The sequence below is a fragment of the Lampetra fluviatilis genome, chromosome 20, assembly GCF_964198595.1.
Source record: "Lampetra fluviatilis chromosome 20, kcLamFluv1.1, whole genome shotgun sequence".
NCBI lineage: Eukaryota > Metazoa > Chordata > Hyperoartia > Petromyzontiformes > Petromyzontidae > Lampetra > Lampetra fluviatilis.
The window spans coordinates 1,145,852-1,167,775 of NC_136294.1; the positions used below are offsets into that span (position 1 = coordinate 1,145,852).

Genomic DNA, 21,924 nt, shown 5'->3' on the forward strand with positions numbered 1-21,924 from the left:
AGCCACAGGCCTCGAGTGAGCCGCTCCAGACTCGCCACTGTAACACAGCCAGTGGTCAGTCACCAGCATATGCGGACCAGCGTTTGCGACTAGGGTAATTCACATGGATGGTTGAGCACCTCTGTAGATATGTGGCTTGTGTGTCACATGGAGGTCAGGCAGCTGTTGTGGGGAAAGTGCCCTTCTCGATTTGCCCCTCTTCACGGGTTGGAGGAGCTGCATTCCTTTGGAGAGGCTGAATCTCAGCGTCGTAAACTCGAAATCTTAAGGGCACAGAAGAGGACTTTGTTTAGCGATGGACCAACAGAGCAGATATTAGACGGTGCAATGACACATTGATTAAAATAGATTATCATGCATATGGTACGTGCATCGAATTGTGTGTGAGAATAGGTCATTATAGAATTCACATAAACTATATCACAAATGTTATCAACTTGTTCTTAATGTAGGAGACAGAACTGTCAAAACTGGGCAGTCACGAACCCTAAGTGTGACAATTTGTCAAATCACATGGGTTATTAATAGTTTCATGCCTACGACCTACACGTCACTGATTTTGATCGATACATTATTTGGTGATGCTGCTGCAGCATTGCCAGTGGTGCACAAGCACATTACACAACACTCAACTCATTCATCAATAACATTGTGTGTGGCTTTAAAAGGAAAAATATAAAAAAGCAATGTTCGGGCAATGGCCCTTCATAGTGCACAAATGTTGCGTGTACAAATTATGTTCACGTGTTATAAAGCAGGGTTATTGGCGAATGTGTTAATTGTGATCTGTTTTAACACATCACCTCTCCTAGACCACCCCTCACTAGACTACGCACACAAGACCAACTTAAAACAAGACCACCTACATCACCTTCACCAAACCAGTAAAGCAAGTGCGATGATGGCAACAACTGGTAAAGCCGGAGAGTTCATCGCCGCAACTGTGGAGCCGGGAAGCACTGTTCACCTGCACTGCAGATGACCAACCGGCCGGGGTGAGGCAGCCCCTCCTCGTGGCCTCCCTGGGGTCGTCCTCTTCGCTCCCAGGGGGCCAATCCCAGGTAGGTGCGCAGGGCCTTCTCGCTGCAGAACCTGGAGAGACGGATTAAGAGTTGACGACCGCTGGGCGATTCCTGTCGCGTTTACGATTCTTCAACGGGCGATTCCCACTTTAAGAAATCTCCGTTCACTTTTAAGATCAAGCTCAACATGTCATAATCGCCAGAGCCGTTGGTGCCACCTCACTTAGCCAATGCTCTCTGCCCTCTGCCAGTTGTTGCAGCTGCGACCTCCAAGATCTGCCCTGACAGTGTCCCGCCATCTGGTCTTAGGCCTTCTCTTCCCCTTGGTCGTTGGACTCGTGTAGACCATACCGATGGCTTCTCGATAACCGTGCACTCCTGCAATCCTGCACGCATCCTACCCAGCGCAGCCTTGTTTGCCTCATAATATGTGTTGGCGATTGTTGAAATCACCACCACAATCCCATTAATTTAAAATGGGATATAAAAAAAATCACCGTTTAAATGAATGTCTTTGAACGATTCTTAGGCTGTCAAAGAAACTCCATTCATTTCAATGACAATTCCGGGGTTTTCGTTCATATAGACTGGCATCCCGGTCTGCAACGTGGGCAGAAGGTGGCAGTACAGCATGCCTGCGCGGATCTCTAGTGAGTAGTGTCCCCTTGTATACGTAGACATTTCTGGGTGCTCCGGTTTCCCCCCACACAAAGTAAACCACCCCTAACACTCGAATTGGTCAAATATTCCAATGCAGGATCTTCCTGAAAAGGTCCTGTGACTCAGTAAGGCTTTCCTTGGTAATTACGTTCAGATTCACCATAAATACCCTGTCCAGGAACTTTCTCGAGCTCCCTGTAGCGGAGGCCCTTCTAACAGCAGTCGCATGAGCATGCAATATGCTAGGCTGTATCTTAAATGTGTTTTTACCAAAGGGCTAGTTGCCCAACATTGTGGAATAAACTGGGCCATGCTGCAAAAACAAACAAGTTCTGGCAAAGGAACAATTGGAGGAACGTGACAGCAGCAGTGACGCCCTGACGACCACAGGGCATGGGACTGACATGAGATGACACAAAGTCCGTCCACCGCCACAGGAATGCGAAATTTCCAGCACCAGCTCACGGCCACCAATGGAACGGAGCACCACCCCATTGCTCGTTTTAAGCGGATACAAAACAAAATCTGTCCATCGGAATTCTTTTCTACGATTTCCTCAAATCGACACGTGGTTTACTCTGGGCACTTGTGTGGTGGGTCCCCTACTTCCTCCAGTAGTAGATGAGGCTGGGCAGCAGGTGGACTACAGCTGGGAAGAAGAGGCCACGCTCCACGTGACCTAAACGCACGGCCTCCAGCACCTGCTCGCGTGGATGCTGTGACACGTTCACCTGTGTGTGTGTGGGGAGCGATGGTGCAGAGGTTAGCGAGCTGCGCTACGAACCCGACGACCCGAGTACGATTCCTGCTCACCGCCAAAAACCATTGACGATTATTTGAACCGGTCCTGGGCCTCCCCTAGGTCGACTCAGCCTAAAATGAGTACCTGGTGCGGTGTGTAAATATTGCCACTGGGGAGACAAAGGCGGTCGGGCATGGTGCTGGCCACACATCCCCTCGTTTATCGTGCTGACCTTCATAGGTGCTCACTAACAGCACCTACCCCAACAGTATGTTAAGGCTACACGGGGTGTCTTTGTGGACATGCAGCCGGGCCGCATTTAGTGAGGGGTGGTACAAATGTTTGTCCAGGGATACAAAACGATTATTATTATTTAAGAAAAGTAGGAATATTTAATCTTGTTATTGTGCTCACGTGAACAATTTCATTAACATTAATTGGAGCGCTTCCCTTCAGCGAGGGTTGGAGGTTGTGTGTGTCACTGTTACTGCCGAACATATTCACGATGGGGATAATGAGTATTCATATTTCTGACAATTTAGATGGCGACCTATTACCACGAGAGGGCATCCATTGACATTTACGACAATCGTGATGATGATGATGGTGAAACAATCCACGTTATTAAAATGTTAAATGAAGATCACTCCAGCGAGCGAGCCTTTTACACAGTTCCGACCACGTGGCAGATCTCCAAATCCTCCGTTCATGGTTCTGCGGCTCCGCGTCCACCAATCGTCCTGTCACTGCGTCTCCCCCTTCCGCCCCCGATTCCCCCTCACCCTGCACGCAGGGAGGTCCTCCGAGTCGAGGAAGAGGCGGCTAACGACGGCCGCCTTCTCTCGAAGCCACGCTGCGTCCATGACCGTGCCCATCCCGGCCGCTGCCGCCTCGGCACTGCTATCCACCAAGGCCTTGAACCTACGCGGTGGGGAATAGAAGAATAGGCCCACTGAAGGAGAATGGTCAGAGCTGAGCTGACGCGCTGTCAAAATAAATGTTTTGTATGTGGAGAGACAAACATGGGAAGGCAACCACATCTCAAGACCGACGATGACGACGATGCTGAAGGTCACGCGGGTAAAGATGACGATGATGATGTTGATAACGACGTGAAGGTGCATGCAGGACACACCTCTCGACCTCTTGGAAAAACGCAAAGTCTTCCATGAGAAAGTTGACGACGATCTTCTGGTCATTCACCGTTCTCCTCGTGGTGAGCAGCTGCTCCGACGCTGGCGTCGTTGAGGTCCGGCTGACGGGGGCCGAGCGGCTATCGGTTCGAGAGGTGGTTTCACGGGGGGCCCCTCCCGCCAGCGGGGGGTGCCGGCCACCAGCACGGGGGAGCGCGCTGCGAGCGGTGGTGCCTCCTGTTCTCCCACCCCCCGCCCCACACACGAGAATAACTGAACATCACATAGAGAAGGACTGCTCTTTGTGTTTAGTTTGTTGTTCTTCCCCCCACACCTCCGATTAGCACGGTTGGCGAAGTACGGTGTGCAGGTCATGTCAAGGTCACGATAAAAATCAAGATCAATAAATACATCGTGGTTTCTACGTTTTTTTTAATGCACTGCACCAGCATGGCTTGGATGTGCCAGTGGAAAATGGGCATTAGACACGGGGCCTCGTGTAGCGTGGAAGCTCGCTGTACCCGTGGTGGCCCTCTGCAACGCCTCCTCTCGCCGCAACTGCGCTCCCAGGAACGCGGCGAGGTCCCGCCGGGTGCCGGGCTCCCTCAGCGCCGCCAGGAGGCCCGCCACGCTCCGCACCAGCTGGCGCAGGGCAGCGCGGGCAACGCTCTGCACGGCGAGGGGGTGGGGGCAGAGACGGGGGGAGGGAGGGGGGGTCAGACAGAGGGGCACGGAGGACACGAGCACTGTGGTGATGTGTCGAATTGGAACCGGCAGGTCACACCGACTCGCTCACATGCCCACACACTCGCTTCAAAGGGGAGCTTGCAGGTCAAAAGTCAACGTGCGAACGTGGATCTGCTTATAATGATGTGGGCACTGCAGTGAAACCCATAACATGGAGCAACTATTGGTCTGAGCCATACACGATAGAGGACTTTACCAGGGCGAGAGACGGGGCCATTTGATTGAGTTCGATACTTGTACTGGATAAACCTATGACTGTGGTGGTAGGACGCAATAAAAAGACCGGCAGTTGTGTGTGTGTGTAGAGTTATTCAATTCTTCCGTGCCTTTTTGGGGATGGCCCCTGGCTGCGCAGCGGTTGATGACCTTTCAGGGAAGCTGTCGAGGTAAATCTTGAACCTGCAATAGCCACAGACAAGTGCATCATCGTTATCCTCGGTCATGATCAGCCCGTTGCTTCGTGAAGGCCTCCTCAAGTGATGAAAGCCTCTTTATTTCTCACGGTCTCGCAATGCAACAATCCACCTATCATCTACATGCGAGCCAACGTCGTTGCTCCTCCTGTACGACAGACGATCTCTGATCTCCAGGACTTCTAGTCCCTGGTACCAATTGCCTCTCCAGTACCTACGGTCTCAACAATCTTCTTTCTCCCCAGGTCACTTCTACCCATGAACCACGAGACCATTATCATCCAGGTCCTCCACCCTGCTAAGTCCTCAGTACCATCGTCACTAGTACCACTGGGCTCCAAGACCCCGTGTTTCCCAGACCCCTCTGATCACAGCTTCCCAATCTCCTTGATCCCTGTATCACTCGTCTCGGGTATCCCTGACCTTCTAAGCCTCTTATTGCTCAGATTCCATGTCCCACGCCCCCCAGGTCCCCTACACTCCAGGTCCCCTACACCCCAGGTCCTCTGCACTCACCACGTCGCCTCCATGACGCGGTACACGTGGGTCTGTGCCGTGGCGATCATAGCTGGCGTCACGACCTGCGCCGCCTGGATCTCCAACATGATGGGGGCCTTGCACTGCAGTAGGGCGGCTAGGGGCCCCCACAAAGGGGGAGGGGTGGGGGAGGTCGGGAAAAAAGAGGGAGGGGTGGGAGGCGGGCACAGTTATGCAATATAAACTATGAAGAAAAAACATGCATATGCATGGATTCAGTATCACTTTGCAAACACGCGTTATGGCCTCAAAAGTATTTTATTAAAAGTTACGTTCCACCACCGCACGTAAGAAGACGCCAAGCAGCACGTGCCTTGTGACGTCATCACCTTGGCTGGCTTTTTAGTTGCAAATTTTCCGCCGCCCTGTGACCGATTTGGCCGACTTTCTATCGAGTAAGTCCCTCATAGCAACTCGACTCCACACTCACAATGTGCTTACACTGGACCGTCGACGCACTCACCCGACTCGCATTGAACGGGAGTTGCCAGGTCAAAGGTCAACGCGCGGAAGTGGGGCTACTCCAACGATCCCGACGACGACGTGCAACCACCGGGTGACCGAGACCTACGGAGCAGCTATCGGTCTCAGCCGTGGAGCATAGATGTGGCACATTAGGAATGGACCACTCTTTTAATTATTTCCTTGTGCAGCAAGGGAGTAAAGTGTGGTTCTGTGAAAGTCCTGATGTGCTGTGCAGTGCATCAATGCATGTGTGTACAGCAGCATGTGATGACTGAGTTGGGCCTGTAGGTGGCTGGCAGGGTTATTGAATGACCACCTGGATACACCAGCCACGTGGTTAATGGCGACTCGGTTGAGGATTGCCGTGTGTGACACACGTGCTGTTGCATCTCACAGATTAACCACAATAAATGTGTTTGACCTCAATTTGGAGCACCTGCCCACGTCCTTCATTTCGAGTGTACAACATAGAGGTCTTCAGCAGAACTAGGGACTGGGCCACATCACGAGTCCGACGCTGGTGGTGGTCGGACACGACAAGCTGACTAATTCTCCGCGCTACAATTTCCTCCCTCTATGCGGCCTGGCGCCTGGGTTCCCTCCAGGCCCCTGGTCAGTGTCACCAAAGCCCGCACACTCGACAGCCACTGGGAGCTATGCACTGTTAAATCTCGATTGAAAACTCATTTCTTTATAACTGCTTTTTGCGTTTAGTTTGTTGTCTTCCACCCCACCGCACCTCCGATTAGCACGGTTGGCTACGTACGGTGCGAACGAAGTTAAACATAGGTGCGCACGCACGCGTTGCCAGCCTCACCTGGGTCGAGTCCCCTGTGGAAGTAGCGCGCGTGGACGAACGCCGTCGTGGCGCGCACCTCGTGGAGGCCTCGCGCCAGGCGGAGCCGCTCGGCCTCGCGCCAGAACCCCACGGCCGCGTCGGCGCCGCGGCCTCGCGCCAGCAGCGCCACGAAGGGCTCATGGCCTGCGTCGCCCAGGGCCTCGCGCAAGCTCCTGCGTGTGCGGAGGGGGGCGGGAGCGGCGGTCACGCTCCACGATGGCGCGATTCGGCGTCGCGGCACGAGACGAGGGGATCCGCCGGGCAAGTCTCGCGGAGTCGGCGCGGCCCTTCCGTGTCGTGGAGAACGGCGCCGCAACGGAAGTTGACAACGCGGAGCTACCTCGGAGATCCTGAGGTAGCTCCGCTCTCTAACGTAGCTCCGTTCCGCTCCCTAGCGTGTGGGCCGGAGTGACCTCTGGCACACACGTTAGGGAACAGTGCTGTTTATTTTCGACCTACTCTGGCGCCGAGTATAATTCTTGTCGCATCACGGTCTAACCAATGTTGTTAATGGTCACAGCTGAAATCTAGCCAGATTATGTACAGAACCATGTTGAGTATGAGAGGGTTTTTTTTGTCGTCAAGCCATTGGCGACCGGGCTTAGATCATCAACTGACTGCGATTTGATCGCAGGTGGCTGACACCTGGATTTGAACCCAGGATCTCAGCGCTCTGACCTCTGAGCCACACGGCCCGGAGGTCTTGGTCGACGTTAAATGCAGTCGTACCCCACATATCGGTGACGACGGCTGTACCATGCTGGGCGTGAAACGAGTGCCGTGTTGGTTGGTCGCGCGTGCACCGTGCCGATGGCAGGGAGTGTGCCGCGTGGTTGGGCGCCTCACCGAGGTGGCGCCAGGGGCCTGCGCAGGAGGCGGCCTCTGTGCTGCAGCACACGCGGCAGCAGCCTCCGGGCCAACTGCATCGGGGATGGCGACGCTGAAGCGGTCCCCCTCGCGTCTTCTGCGTGCGTGTTGTGCGTGAGTGCGTGCGTGCGTGTGCATGAGTATTGTCGGGGAGCGGTAGTGCGGCGGTTAGTGCACGGTTGGCTACGTACGGTGCAAAAGAAGTTCAACATACATTTGTGCTATGAGCTCGGCGACCCGAATTTCATTCGCGCTCGTGGCCAATAAAAGTGGCGAATATATTAATTGTTCCTGGGACTCCTCTCGATCGACTCAGCCTTAAATGGGTACCTGGTGCGATGTTTAAGCATCAGCACGTGGTGGATAAAGGTGGCTGGGCGTGGTGCTATCCACACCACCTTGCACACTTTGTCGGCCTTTATAAGTTATTGCTCAGAGCACTTGCCACAACAGCCTACACCGGGTGTCTTTATCTTTGGATTGTGCGAGGATCTCAGATCTCTTAACACAGCCCTTTTTTAAACTAAACAATTTGAAGCACTTATTTTTTTATTTCACTGGATAAGGCCCATGGAGTTATATAGATTTTTTTCAGAAGCGACCCTACAACAAATGATAGCTCAACGAAGTGGCTCATCATCGTGTGGAAATTTTGTAGCAGCCAAACACTTTAAGCGCGTGTTTCTAAACGTGGAGGAAAATACCGGAGGACCCGGAGAAAAATCCACGCGACCACGGTGATAGAGAACACGCAAACTCCAAATATACAGCAGGATGTCAGTGTCGGGATCGAACCCACGACCTCCTGTATACCAGGCGAGGTAGTTAACATTTCGCCACCCCGCGGCGCCCCGTCAGGGCGGCCCGCTGGAGTGTTCTGCGCGTCTCGGACGCGTCTCGCTGTACCCTCTGTGGCGCTCCACTTGCTGTAGTACAGCTGGAAGTTGTCGCTCAGCATGCGCACGGCGAGACTTGGACATCTTCTCACAGTCTCCTCGAAAGACCACGCCCATCCCCCTGCGCTCGCCGCGGAGGGAAGAGGGGGTAACTGCAGCGGTGGGTTTCTCATCCCGGATGAAGAACCTCTGAATGGAGTCCACATCTCCACACGTTATTAGGGTTAATGCTGACCTTTCACGTAATTCAGTTCTGAGCATTAAAACTAATTAGTCCGATTTTGTCCAATTAATGTACGACTCATTTTCTTTGCTGGGGCATTATATTTGGCTGATGACACCTTAATATATAGAGGATCGCAGAGCTTGGGCGATAGTTGGTGCCGGCTTATCGTGTCGTCGCCTTCCCGCTTGTCTGTAGTTCCTCCTTGAGCGAGCAAATACTGTGCGTCGGTGGCGTGTTAAAAGTTGATAACATTATTAGTATTATTAAATGGTGTGCCTCGAGTGTGAATAAAGAGGTCGGTTTTGAACCGATTTCAGAATTAGTTCTGTGACACGGCGTGACGCACTGTCGTCTGCAGAGTTCGAAATGGGTTGTATTCGTATTTTTGACATTTTGCAATCTAAGGTTGAAAGCATCAATGCATTCACTCTGGCCTGCAAGGGGCGGGGCCTGGGGGATACGGTAACGCTCGTCAACACAATCCAGTATTTTAAGCAACATTTTTGTATCGAGTTGTGTTCCTATTGGGGACTAACAATGGAGAAAAGTGGCCAAATTGATGAAGTGGTTATCCCAAAACGCGGAAATGAAAACCAGCCAGTGCCCCACGAATTATCTCTCAGCCGGCTAGAGCGATGACGTCATCGCGCGACGTCACAACGCGCCACGTGCGCCGTGCGACGTCTTCTCGTTGTGCCGCTTGGAGCGCCCGCCATCGTCATTGCCGCCAATTAAATAACTCCGAGGACAAACGCGCGCACGTGTCGGGAATTCTTGCTGCGTGTGTCCGCCTGTACATTCGGGAATATGAGACAGAAAATGGGAAAAGAGTGGCTTTTTAAGAAATAAATGAATTAACCGGAGTGACTCCCCTGATGGTGGTGACCCTTTACCGTCATCCCCTTCTCTTGGGGGGAGTTCAGCCGCCCCCTCCGCTCTCCCCGTCCGGTGCCAGGGGTCTCCCTCCCAGCTGCCCGCGTCGGGCTCCTCGCTCACCGGGCCCGAGAAGGTCCAAGCGAGGCCCTCGGCCTCCGACGCACGCCATCGCCACTCGTCCTCCGGGCTGGGGTCAGCCGCCTCCGTGACCTCTCGTGGGGTACAGGGGTCACACTTGACCGTTGCCTGAGGAACAAAGCAGCACGGAGCAAGCCGCATAAATCGGGTGGCCACCTGTATCTGGGCTTCTCCCAGGGATCATCCACTTTGTGATGAGGTAGCTGTCCGGTGAAGCAATGCTCATCTCACCGCTGTCTTCACAAACAGCGCGATGTCTCGGTCCACAAATTCGGCCAACGCCGGCCCCAGCTCCTGAAAACGTTCAAATGGACACGTCATCGCAGGCACCGAAAACGCCAGGAGACGAGCTGTCATCAAGCTCGTTGGCCTAGAAAGAGCCTGGGTTACTCACGGGTGGCTGAGACCCAGGGGCGGTTTCTTCATTAGGGCGATTGGGCGACGCACCACCAATGTCATTCAACCACAGAGTCACGCTAGCCGTCACTGTGCCTCTGGATATAGTCCAATCAGCGTCATGTCACGTTCTGTGGAGTACCGCCTCTTTTTGGGCGATTTCACTCCGGCTGAGAATCGCCCCGAGTGGCCCCATAGACTTACATTCAAAGATGTTTTTTTTCGAACGGGGGGCGTTGCAATGCATTCTCTATGGCTTCCGGGAGGGCTCGCAATAACGTGCTTACGTCATCATACGTAAGCACGTTGCATCCAACAATATTATTTGTCGCCACCTAGTGGAATCTTTAATAAAAGAAACTTGAGTGGATTGTATTAATAGTGAGTATAGAAACAAACAAGATGTATTGTAAGAGTCACTTTATTTTTCATTAATATTAAAGAAGTGAAGTTGCCTTTACATGCTTAAGCTGTTAAATTATCCTTTGCATGGGTGGACCTTATCCTTATCAATCATCCAGACATTTGCCCCCCCTGAGAGATTTTGCAGGAGCCGCTACTGCTGAGACCTGGAGTCTAACCCATCAATTACAATCGTGACGGTGTAATGATACTGAATTGCAAGAGTTACGTGATTGTAATTTCAGCCGACAATGCCGCTGCTGTGATTGCAACTACAGTTGACCCCACATCCGCCCACCACCCAACCCCCAGGGTCACCTGACCCATGCGTCTTTGCGCGTCCGCGAGTCGGAGCGACACGGCCGCCCCCGGCGTCGCTCCGAGCAGCGAGGAGAGAAGACGTCGGGGTGGAGACACGACGGACGCCTCTCCCGCCAGGGCAGGACCAAGCGTGTGGGGCAGAGTGGCGGGTGGCGGCGGCGGTGACGACGCGACCCCGACCTGACCCCGGGTTAGGGTGACCCCGCACGCGAGCCCCGACCTCCAGACACGCTCGGCGGCCTGCGAGAGCAGCTCGTGAAGGGAGGGGTCGCTGCCAGGATCCTGCGGGTCGGATGAACGGCGACGCGAGCTCAGAGCAGGTCAGAGTGCGGTGTGCTCGTCACGACAACTGACCACTGCCCAGTGCACGATCACGCGAGAGGTACGGACGCTGCGGTGCCATAGAACGGATGGCCAGACTGGACACACGGCGATCACGGCTGTCGCCTGCTCTTCAAATGCCATCCGAGATAAGAGAGCGAGAGAGAGGGAAAATACGTCGAAATGCTTGTGGGCAGGCACTCGTCACCTGTTATTCGGTCAGAGAGAGTGGTGGGAATTCCACGTCCCCACGGCAGGTACGAGTCAATTCGTAGGGCAACCGCAATAGCCGCTATGACCCTCCTTTGATCTGAAACAGGCTCAAGGAAGGGCCATCGTCCAAAACGTGAGCCTGTTGTTTTTATTTTCTGTTATCGGACTGTGTGACTTATTGAATTGCTGACGTTAATTTGGTAGGCGAGGTCCTGGGTTGTAACTGTGATCCGTCTTTAGTAACCAGGCAGGACAAACTCCTGGACAGCTGTAAGAGCTTTGTCGCTCATCGGATTCCTCCAGTCTAAATCAAGATTCCGATTCTGATACCAAACAAATACTGCGCAAATACACTTGGCTATACTTGTAGGTACCGTATGTGGAGCCCTCTTTTGCACCGTACGTAGCCAACCGTGCCCGTCGGAGGCGCAGATTGTTAATACGTTACCAACAGCGGGCAATGCCGCATTTCTGAACGCGTTATTTATCTTCACACAGACAGCACAGAGAGACACGACTGCGGGACACGACGGCGGGGCACGTACACGCGTGGCAAGGCGCGCGAACCCCTCCGCCTCCTGCCAGAAGAGAAGCCGCGGGGGCTCTCCGTGGCCCCGCGCCTCCAGGAACGCCAGGAGGGGACCCCCTGCAAAGTGGTCGCAGGCCAGGGCGGATCGCAGGGCTTCCGTTTCGGGGGGCTGGCCCCCCATCTCAGGACGTAGGATCTCCCGTCCTATCTCTCTGACCGCTGGAGAGGGGTCCGGCCATCGGCGGGGTCCTCCCGTCCTCCAGGGGTTCGATCCGTGCCGCTTGGACCCCCTTGCTGCGTCAGACGTCCTCATCGCCTCGCCCCAGGAAAAGCGACAACCGCCGTCGCGCGCAGGTGAGCGCGCGTCGTCGCGCAGTCCCTTCGGTGAGTTTGGACGGTCGTAGTCGTAGGCACGGTAGTTGCCGAGGTCCTTGCAGCTTTGGTGCTGGTAGTGGTGGCCGTGGTGGCGGTCGTGGTGGCGGTCGTGGTGGTGGTGAACGCACGACGGAGGCAGATCGGCTGCCGTCGAGGATGACCCGCGATCGTCGTGACCCCGGCTTCCAGGGGTCGCCGCGTCATCGCCACCGTCGCCGTCGCCGTCGACCGAGCCGGGAGCGAGGCTCGCGCGCCACTCGCGCCGCCACCGCTCGTGGCGGAGCAGCCGCGGCACCCAGTAGCCACGCAGCTGCGACAGCGCCTCGCCCTGCGCCGCCCGCAGCAGCCGGGCGCGGTCGCGCGGCGCTGTCGAGGAAACGCAGCGACACGCAGAGTCGGCGACGTCGAGTGGAGGGCTCGGACTGCTGCTGCTGCTGTTGTTGGGGGGTTGAGGGCCACCGCTACGCACAGGACTACGGCTACCGCTGGAGCTACCGCTGGAGCTAGTGCTGGTGCTAGTGCTGGAGATAGTGCTGGAGCTAGTGCTGGAGCTGGTGCTGGAGCTACTGCTGGAGCTAGTGCTGGAGCTAGTGCTGGAGCTGGTGCTGGAGCTACTACTGGAGCTAGTGCTGGAGCTAGTGCTGGAACTAGTGCTGGAGCTAGTGCTGGAACTAGTGCTGGAGCTAGTGCTGGAGCTAGTGCTGGAGCTACTGCTAGTGCTAGTGCTGGAGCTACTGCTGGAGCTACTGCTGGAGCTAGTGCTGGAGCTAGTGCTGGAGCTAGTGCTGGAGATAGTGCTGGAGCTAGTGCCGGAACTACTGCTGGGGCTACCGCTGGGGCTACCGCTGGAGCTAGTGCTGGGGTTACCGCTGGAGCTAGTGCTGGAGCTAGTGCTGGGGTTACCGCTGGAGCTAGTGCTGGAGCTAGTGCTGGAGCGACGTCTACCGTCCATGCTCATACTCGAGTCAGCGAGAGGACTATCACTAGCGCATGACCGATAGTGTTGGGGTTAGCGTCACAGCTAAGTCTATGGCTAAAGTACAACTACTACAGCGACTGCTGTAGGGATATAGGTTGCAATGATTTGGGATTGTTACAGACCGGCGTACGTGCTACTCTCGTGGTAGTGCCTTATGCTGACAATCCCGATTTGAAGTTGGCCTCGTGGCGTTCGGGAAAATATCGAGCGAGCGAAAAATCGCACCCTGGCTGGGACTACAGGTGTATAGCTAATACTACTGCTCGTGCTGGGGCTACAATTAGTACGACTTCTGTAGCTATGGCGCTGGGGCTAGAACTATGACTGTGGACCTCTGGCTAGCACTACTGCTCTGGGCTACTGCACGTGCGAGGGCTACTCTTAATACCACCACTACGAGGATTAAGGGGCCGTCCATAAATGACGTCACGCGATTTTGGACGTTTAACCCTCCTCCCTCGTCACACGGTGTCACAAAAAGTCAGACCCCCCCCCAAACCATATTTCTATTTTGAAAATAAAACATGCTTCAAATCGCTTTAAACTATTGTCATTGTAGTGCGTATTTAATGTGGCGCTGCACTCTGATGTTGTAGGAGAAACATTTATTAAACCGTCAAATTAAGTAGAACGTGTTGTCTATATTTATTTAAAGTTACGCATTTTGATGTGACGTCACATTTCTCAAACCCCCCCCCCCTCGTCACACATCGTCACAAATATCTGACCCCCCCCCCTAGGTGCGTGACGTCATTTATGGACGGCCCCTAAGAGTCGCAGTAGGATAGGGCCCGGAGCGATGGTGCCTGGCCTCTGGCTGCTACTTCTGCCGCTCGTGCCGGCGCGCGTGCGTGTCCGCCCCTACCCGTGTCCGCCCCTACCCGTGTCCGCCCCTACCCGTGTCCGCCCCTACCCGTGCCGCTGGGCCCGGGCACGCAGCTTCGCAGCACGGACGATGGCTCCCGGAGGTGTCGCGCCGCCAGGGCCCTCAGGAGGCCGTGGTAGCGGGGACCCCGCGACCCCTCGGCCTCCTCCGCCCGGCGCAGCCTCTCCACCGCCGCCCAGAACTCCAGCATCTCTCCTCCTGCACACGCGGTGGGGGGAGCTCGGGCTCAGGGCTGGAGGAGACTGGTGGAAGGGTGACGCGTCCTCAATGCAGGGTCTCAGGTCTTCAACGCATGCTTTATTTCGGCAGGAGCTGTCCAGGGCTGAATTCCAGAAAGTTCATCGACGCCCTGCCCGTCAGGATGGTCGGGTCCAGGGCTTTGGGAAATGTATCCCTGATCGTCGTCGTCATCATCATGATGATGACGACGACGATGTAGTAAGGGTCCCAGGTGGGTGCAGGTGAGGGTGGAGGTACTGTTGGAGGTGAAGGTGGTGGTGAGCGTGGAAGTGAAAGTGCAGGTGAGAACATTGGTGAGGGTAGAGGTGAGGGCGGAGTTGAGGCTGTGAGGTCAAGGGGTGAGGCGAGCGTGGAGGTGAGCGTGCAGGTGAGCGTGCAGGTGAGAATCTCTGTACCCTGCGTGTGCCTCAGGTGAGTCCGCAGGTGAGCCATGCCCCGCGGGTTGCCCACGCACGAGTGGAGGCGACTGCGTTCCGCCTTCACCTCTGTGGGGTCTATGGCGACAGACAAAGACAAAGATCCCCCGTGTAGCTTTAACAAACTGTTGGGGCGAGTGCTGTTCACGAGTAGCAACTACGAAGGTAGGCACGGCACGGGAGGGGGTGGGTGGCCAGCACCACGACCGACCGCCTTTGTCTCCCCAGTGCTGATGTTTTACACACCGCACGAGGTACTCATATAAGGTTGAGTCAACTTAGGGGAGGCCCAGGACGGGTTCCAATATTCACCACTTTTGTCGGTCGTGAGCAGGAATCGGACTTGGGTCACTGGGTTCGCAGCGCAGTACAAACAGAAACGCATACACTTACACACAGAAAAAATAAGAATATATTTTACCATTGCAGGCAATAAAACAGATGTTAACATGCTCAAATATCAAATAAATATATTTCACAAGGCATCAAGTCTGCATTAACCACACGTACTTGTGGCTAAATGTGCAAACAAGCATGCTCTGATAATATATGCATTGTCTTGGAAACTGATTGGCTTACACCAGAGACAGCTTTCTTCATGGCCTAGTCTCACCGCCAGTGTTAGATCAGAGAACCTCAAACGGCGAACAGTACAAAGACAATGCAAGTAACACATAATGTATAGCTCGGGTTGAGCAGTTATATCTATGGCACCTTTTTGCCAGTATCAAAATGATGAAAAAACAGACCCTCCGTTTCGTCTTGAGCAGACTGTTGAGGGCAAGCGCTCCCTACCACTCCACTCTACTCCACCCACCCACGCACAGACACGCATGCGAGCACACACGCTACCGCTAGCCCTGGCCCTGATGCGAACCAGTCCCCCGCGGCTCACCGGCGGTGTAGGCGAGCGGAGCCGCCAGCATCTCCTTGCACAGCGCCATCTCCACGCTGAGCTCCGAGCGCACGAACAGGGGAAGTCGCTCTTGCTGCAGCCACTGCTGCAGCCCGGCGGCGTTCAGCTCCTGGAGTCGCGGTAGAAATCCGCGGAAGTTTTCCCGACAGGGTCGATTATTTTCACGAAGAATTTTTTTACAGTTTTATTTTTAATTTCACTAGGTAAGGCCCACTGAGCTACAATGTAGATGTTTTTCAGAAGCGACCTGGCGATCGCAAACGATAGCTCAACCAAGTGGCTTATCGTCACGTGGTAAATTATAGCAGCCGGATGCTCTAAAGGCGTTAATTCTACAGGTGAAGGGAAAAACTGGAGGACCCGGAGAAAAACCCACGAGGCCACGGGGAGAGAAAGACACGCAAACTTGACTTAAAGCTTTCGTGACTGCAGGAATTCATATTCTTTGGTCTTTCGGTAAAGTCACGTAGATAGGTTCAAAGAAAAGAACAAGAAATAACAAAAAACTACGACGTTTCGATCGCAACACAAGCAATCGTCATCAGGAGATTGCTTGTGTTACGATCAAAACGTCGTATTTTTTTTTCTTTGAACCTGTCTACGTGACTTTACCGAAAGACCCAATAATATTTATATTTTTCGCAAGCACGGGTCAACCACAAGCCGGATAATCCGCCCTTGGATAAATGAGAGTTAAACTTGATGTGCTTGTCTGTGTGTATGCGATTGTGTATCTGTACGTGTGTGTGTGTGGGGAGCGGTAATGTAGCGGTTAACGTGCTGCGCTACGAACCCGGCGAGCCCAGTTCGATTCCCGCTCACGCCAACATCAGTGACGAATATCTGAATCTGATCCTGGGCCTCCCCTAGGTCAGCTCAGACTCAAATGAGTACCGAGTACTGTAAAAACATCAGCGCTGGGGAGACAAAGGCGGCTGGGCATGCATGGTGCTGGCACGCCCCTCGTGTGCTGGCCGTGCTTCATAGCAGCTCGCTCTCAGCACTTGCCCCAATAATCTGAGCAGTCTATACGGGGGACCTTTGTCTCTGTATTAGTGTGTTAATGTGTATGTCACCAGGTGAGATGGCAGCTTGGGCTGGAAAGCCCAGGTGCGTTCTCCCGGCAGGTAAAACGCCCTCTGCCCAAACACCTGCATTGCAGAGAGCGCACAGGGAGGAGTGAGCAGGCAGTGCACAGGGACCCTGCCTTTTCGTCATCATTCAGTCTGCCTGCCTGGGTCGCTGTCCATCTGTCCTTCCCCACATTTGTCTGATGTTACGTGCTGCATGTCTGTCCGTGTGTCTGTCTGTCTGTGGTGTCTGTCTTGACGATTATCTGAACCGGTCCTGCGCCTCCCCGAGGTCTACTAAGCCTCAAATGAGTACATGGTGCGGTGTATAAACATCGCCACTGGGGAGACAAAGGTGGCCGGGAAAGGTGCTGGCCACCCACCTCCTCGTGTACCGTTCCCTCCTTCATAGGCGCTCGCTAGCAGCACTTGCCCCAACAGTCTGTTAAGGCTACACGGGAGATCTTTGTCTTTGGTGTCTGTCCTGCTATAACTGTCAGATTTGCTTACTACTTTCCCTTTCAAGTTCATCTCTTTCCTTTCTGAAAATCAACTCATCGTCATCTTAAGCCATGGCCTATCTACTGCTGGATGAAGGCCGTCACCATCCCTGGGGGAGGCCACGGTCCTCACTGTCGCACGCATCGACGATCACAAATCCGCGCGTCGCTTCGTGTCCTCACCGAGACGCCGGTACTCATCCCGGTACGAGACAGATGCCTCGTCAAGGGAACGTGGAATTTCAACCGACGACTGACCAAACTGAGACCGGTTCGGCTCCCCTGAGTCTGCGGACTCGGTGACCTTGGATAATTATTCGACGAAACATTAACCGAATGTGGGTTAAATTGTAACAAAGTCCGCCGCTATTCGTGTTGCAGCACGCACACGCGAGCCCGCCGCGACAAGTCGGCCGAAATGTTTCATAAACAGCTCCGTGCGGCCTTCCCCAGTTGTATTAAAGTTGCACACCTAGACTCCTACTGTACACACGCAGCATTGTCATAGCGCACGTTTGCAAACTCGGCTCTGGGCTGAACAATATCCGTACCCGTCTCAGGACGCCTATGAAATATCCCGTGTCTGAGAATGGCGTCTGGAAGTAGACATTGCAGAACTACTTGGGGGGTCCCTTCAGTTGCCTCGTATTCACATTCGTTGGCATCAGCGTGTCTCGTGAGCACACTGCCGCATGGCAAAACAACTTTTAGACCTCATAGCTGGAAGCGAGACAACTTGTGATGCGATTTGTTGTTGGAGGCAGTCATTGGTGACGAGGCTGACACCATCAACTCTCTGCACTTGAGAGGGCGATACATGGATTCGAACCCAGTAACTCAGCGTTGCGGCCCCGGTATTGGTATACATGACACGGCCATTATTACCCCCTCCGACCCCCCCCCCCCCTGCACGATGGAAGACACGTTCAGTTGTCTTAGCGTGGGCTCACACTCACCGGGAGGTTGAGAAATATGTTGAAAAATTCCACAAATATCTCATCTTCCAACAGAGCGGCCAGGGATGTGCGTCCTGCAATAACAAAACAACAATAATCATTAACTGTGCTCCTACACCTTATGGATATACTTGCACCTGTCACCGGAATGTGGAATTTCCCCCACTGGCTAAGAGAAGCCAACAAAGATGAATACTAGCAGGAGAGGTCGATTTCGCTGCTGCTGTGTGATCCTAATTCAGTAATTTCCAGGTATAGTTTTTCAGCCTTGGAATGTTTGGTTCAATGCCAGCTCCACTGTGTGTGTGTGGGTTTGGCTGCGGGGAAAACAATTCTGAGAGCCCGTCGAAAACCGCTGCAGAACAGGCGGTGCAGCATAGAAACGCCGCAGAGAAAGCTTCCCAAGTCGGAAATCGAACCCATGACGCGTCTTGCTGCGAGCTGTAATTTCTCCCAATTATTTTCGCGGGGTACCTGTACATGTGTAGAGGACTATCTCAGCACATGGATAACGTTGTAAAGTGAACGGGAATTGGGCCAATGTAGCAGGACTCTCTTCTGGTGCACGGTAACATAACTCCTCGATTAAAGATAGTACTAAGAGGACTTCGCTCTTTGCGTTAACGCGTCGATGCCCCTCCACGCCACCACGTGGGCGTCGCGGTGGCAGAGATGTTGACTCCCTCGCCTGGTACGCGGGAGGTCGTGGGTTCGACCCCGACGCTGACGATGCCTGCTGCTGTATATTTGTGTGTGGCTGTGAGATGTTAGCTCCCTCGCCTGGTACGCGGGAGGTCGTGGATTCGATCCCGACCTTGACGCGTGCTGCTGCTGCTGCTGTATATTTGGTGTTTGCGTGTTCCTCTTCCCGTAGAATCAACATCGCACGTGGGGAGTGTTTGGCTGTTGCTATACATTTCCACATGACAATAATCCACTTCGTGCGATCGCCAGGACGCTGCTGAAAGAGAGCAGTATACTTCAGTGGGCCTGACCTGCTAAAATAAAAAAAACGCTTTAAATAGTGAAAATAAAAAAAAGTGTTACAGCACCACCGGTTACCCAACCGTCGCATGGCCCGAGCCGCAGCAACTGAGCCGTGCTCGAGTTGCCTAGCAACCATCAGTCAGTGTCCGGCTCCGATATCGACCCCCCAGCTCCCGTCTGAGCCCCACACCGCAGCGCGCCTGGGTTCAACTCGTGCCCCAGACCCTTCCACACGCGTCGCAGGTCGCCAAGCGCGCTGCGGCTGGCGAAGCGCGACCACGTCGGACCTGGCCACGGGTGAACACGGCGCCCCCCTGGAGGCCTGGGTTGATGGATCACGCGGGGATTGTCCACCGATTGCATTGTTCTGTTTGCCGATGTGAGAGACTACGGGACGGCGTCGTCTCGTCAATGGGAGGCACAGCAAGTAGGCTCGCTTAGTTTAAACACTCGCTGACCGTGGCCGATGGTCAAGGATAGTGACAGATTGGTAACCACGGAGTGAAGCGTGTCTTGGAGGACGACCCCCGAGGAGATGGAGCGATAAACCCATCACGTGTGCAGGCGCTGGGTGGATGGCGACAGCTTGGAGAGGCCTTCCCCCAGCAGTGGATAGACCATGGCCGATGACGGTGATGAACATCAGTCCTGGTGGAGCGGTGGCGCGGTGGTGAGCACGCACCGCCCCGTCAACTCGCCTCCCCCAGTTCGATTCCCCGACTGCGGCTGACATCAGCGTACGGACGATGTCGTCTCAAACCGGTTCCTGAGCATCATTTTCCATCAACCGGCGCTGACCAGCGTGGTGAAGTATGGTCAAACGACCCACGTCGACCGACGGGACGTGTGCATGAGATCTTCATACAACAGTGGACGAACGACTTCGTTTCTCATCGCACGCTGCTGTTGTGAACGGGAAGAAGCATCACAACGGGGGGTCTGCGGAACAAGCGGCATCCCTTCGACTCGGACAGAACTTGAATCGTACACAAGAGAGAGAGACAATCACCATCCTGCATCACGTCTCGATAGCACAAGAGAGAGAGAGAGACACACTCACCATTCTGCATCGCCTCTAGATCGCACAAGAGAGAGAGAGAGACACACTCACCATCCTGCATCGCCTCTAGAACGCACAAGAGAAGAGAGAGAAAGACACACTCACCATCCTGCATCGCGTCTCGACAGTAGCGGAACCCCACACCGAGAGGCACAGGGACCCCAGAGCCCCCACCCTCCCTGTGTAAGAGGGTCGGCCCCCTCTCAAGGGGGTCAGAAGACATAGAGGAGGAGTTCGAGTGGCGGTGACTGCGACAGCTTAAAGAGAAGGTGCAGGGCGGTGAAAGTTGAGTGTCAAGGCGTGTGAGAGAGAGAGAGAGCAGTGTGGGGAGTGGGGGGTGTGAGAGAGTGAGAGAGAAAGTAGTGTGGGGAGTGGGGGGTCAGAGTGTAGGAAGTGTGAGAGAGTGTGTGAGAGTGTGAGTGAGTGTGAGAGAGTGTGAGGGAGGGTGAGAGTGTGGGGCCACTGTTGGGCCGCACCGGGGCCAAGACCCTCGGGAAGTGGGGGGAGGGAGGGGGCGGTGAGGGGGCGGGGCAGTGGGGGGGTGCGAGGGGGCAGTGAGGGAGGAGCGCGGCTGTAGCGGTTCCCGTGCGCCGCGCAACGAACCCGGCTACCCGAGTTCGATTCCCGCCCTCGGCTAACAACACCGGTGACGATGACCTGAAGCGGTCGTGGATTATTCAACATCGCCTTGCCAGGCACGCTGAGGAGAGGCTTGCGGAGCCCTATTGCGGTTTCAGGAAAGGGTGGTCCTGCACAGATGCCATATTTTCAGTCCGTCTGCTACAGCAGAGGTGTAGGGAATTCCAACAAGACCTACATCTCTGCTTTATTGACCTGGTCAAGGCCTATGATACCATCAGTAGGCCTGCGCTCTGGGTTGTTCTTCGTGCTTTCGGGGTCCCTGACCCTCTGCTCACGATCATTAAGGACCTTCATGATGGTGAGCGGGCCCGGGTAAAACTACGTGGCCGGGAGTCGGAGCCATTCCTTGTACACCTTGGGGTGCGACAGGGATGTCCTCCGGCACTCACATTATTTAACATCTATTTTGACCACATAGTTCGTGAAGCCTTCAATAGCTATACCGGAGGAATTTCCATTTGGTACAGATACAATGGGAGGCTGATCGATGCCCGGGTGCGGTCAAGGGATGGCTCCCTATTGGTCAACCACGTTATGTATGCCGATGATCTGGTAATTTCTACTCACTCAGAGGAGGAGTTGGAGGCGCTGCTGCTGAACCTGGAGCTTGCCACCAAGAGGTGGGACCTTACCATAAGCCCCACCAAAACTAAGCACCTGCCTGGGTATTTTGTACCATCGGACCCCCACAACTCCCAATAGTTGTGGAGAGAGTGGAGAGTTTCCCATACCTTGGCAGTGTGCTCATGACCGGCTCCGGTTTAACAGCAGAGGTCTCACTCCGAATCAGTCGAGCGGCATTTTATTTTCATCGGTTACATAATGCTGTGTGGAAGCAACCTGGTCTATCACTCCGCACGAAGCTTCAGGTCTTCTTGGCCACGGTCATTCCCTCCCTTCTCTACGCTTGCGAAACGTGGACCCCCCCTAATAGAACATCTTCGCCGTTTAGAAACATTTCGGCTGGCCTGCCTATGATCCATCCGGGGTTTAACCAGGCTGGATTGTGTGAGGAGTTCACAAATCCTTGAAAGATGTGGACAAAGTCCCATCGATGAGCTCCTCCGGCAAGCAAGGCTGCGTTGGCTGGGTCATGTAGCCCGCATGCCCAGCCACCGCATGCCTAAACAGCTTTTGTTCGGCGGTATAGAGGGG

The 21,924-nt window shown here is 54.4% G+C and overlaps 1 protein-coding gene across 1 annotated transcript; it reads right to left on the bottom strand.

The window, feature by feature from the left end:
* Window positions 1–29: 29 nt before the first annotated feature.
* Window positions 30–20,173, bottom strand: RGSL1 (regulator of G protein signaling like 1). Its single transcript, XM_078865305.1, has 21 exons — window positions 20,077–20,173; window positions 18,081–18,154; window positions 16,631–16,705; window positions 15,534–15,663; window positions 14,618–14,716; window positions 14,010–14,180; window positions 11,759–12,483; window positions 10,677–10,961; window positions 9,792–9,854; window positions 9,440–9,668; window positions 8,331–8,441; window positions 7,404–7,521; window positions 6,537–6,730; window positions 5,234–5,351; window positions 4,631–4,703; window positions 4,079–4,226; window positions 3,560–3,794; window positions 3,207–3,345; window positions 2,289–2,413; window positions 968–1,092; window positions 30–263 (listed from the first exon to the last, which is right to left on the bottom strand). Exons 1-21 carry the CDS (start codon window positions 20,135–20,137, stop codon window positions 100–102), a joined length of 3,462 nt encoding a protein of 1,153 aa, XP_078721431.1. The 5' UTR covers window positions 20,138–20,173; the 3' UTR covers window positions 30–99.
* Between the last annotated feature and the right edge of the window lie 1,751 nt (window positions 20,174–21,924).

Coding starts and splice junctions, on each gene's coding strand:
- RGSL1 (XM_078865305.1), bottom strand. CDS start 20,137: ATGCAGAATGGTGAGTGTGTCTCTCTCTCTCTCTTGTGCTATCGAGAC. Junction 15,664..16,630: donor CCAAGCTGCCATCTCACCTG/GTGACATACACA, acceptor CCGCGACTCCAG/GAGCTGAACGCCGCCGGGCT. Junction 2,414..3,206: donor AGGACCTCCCTGCGTGCAGG/GTGAGGGGGAAT, acceptor ACACACACACAG/GTGAACGTGTCACAGCATCC.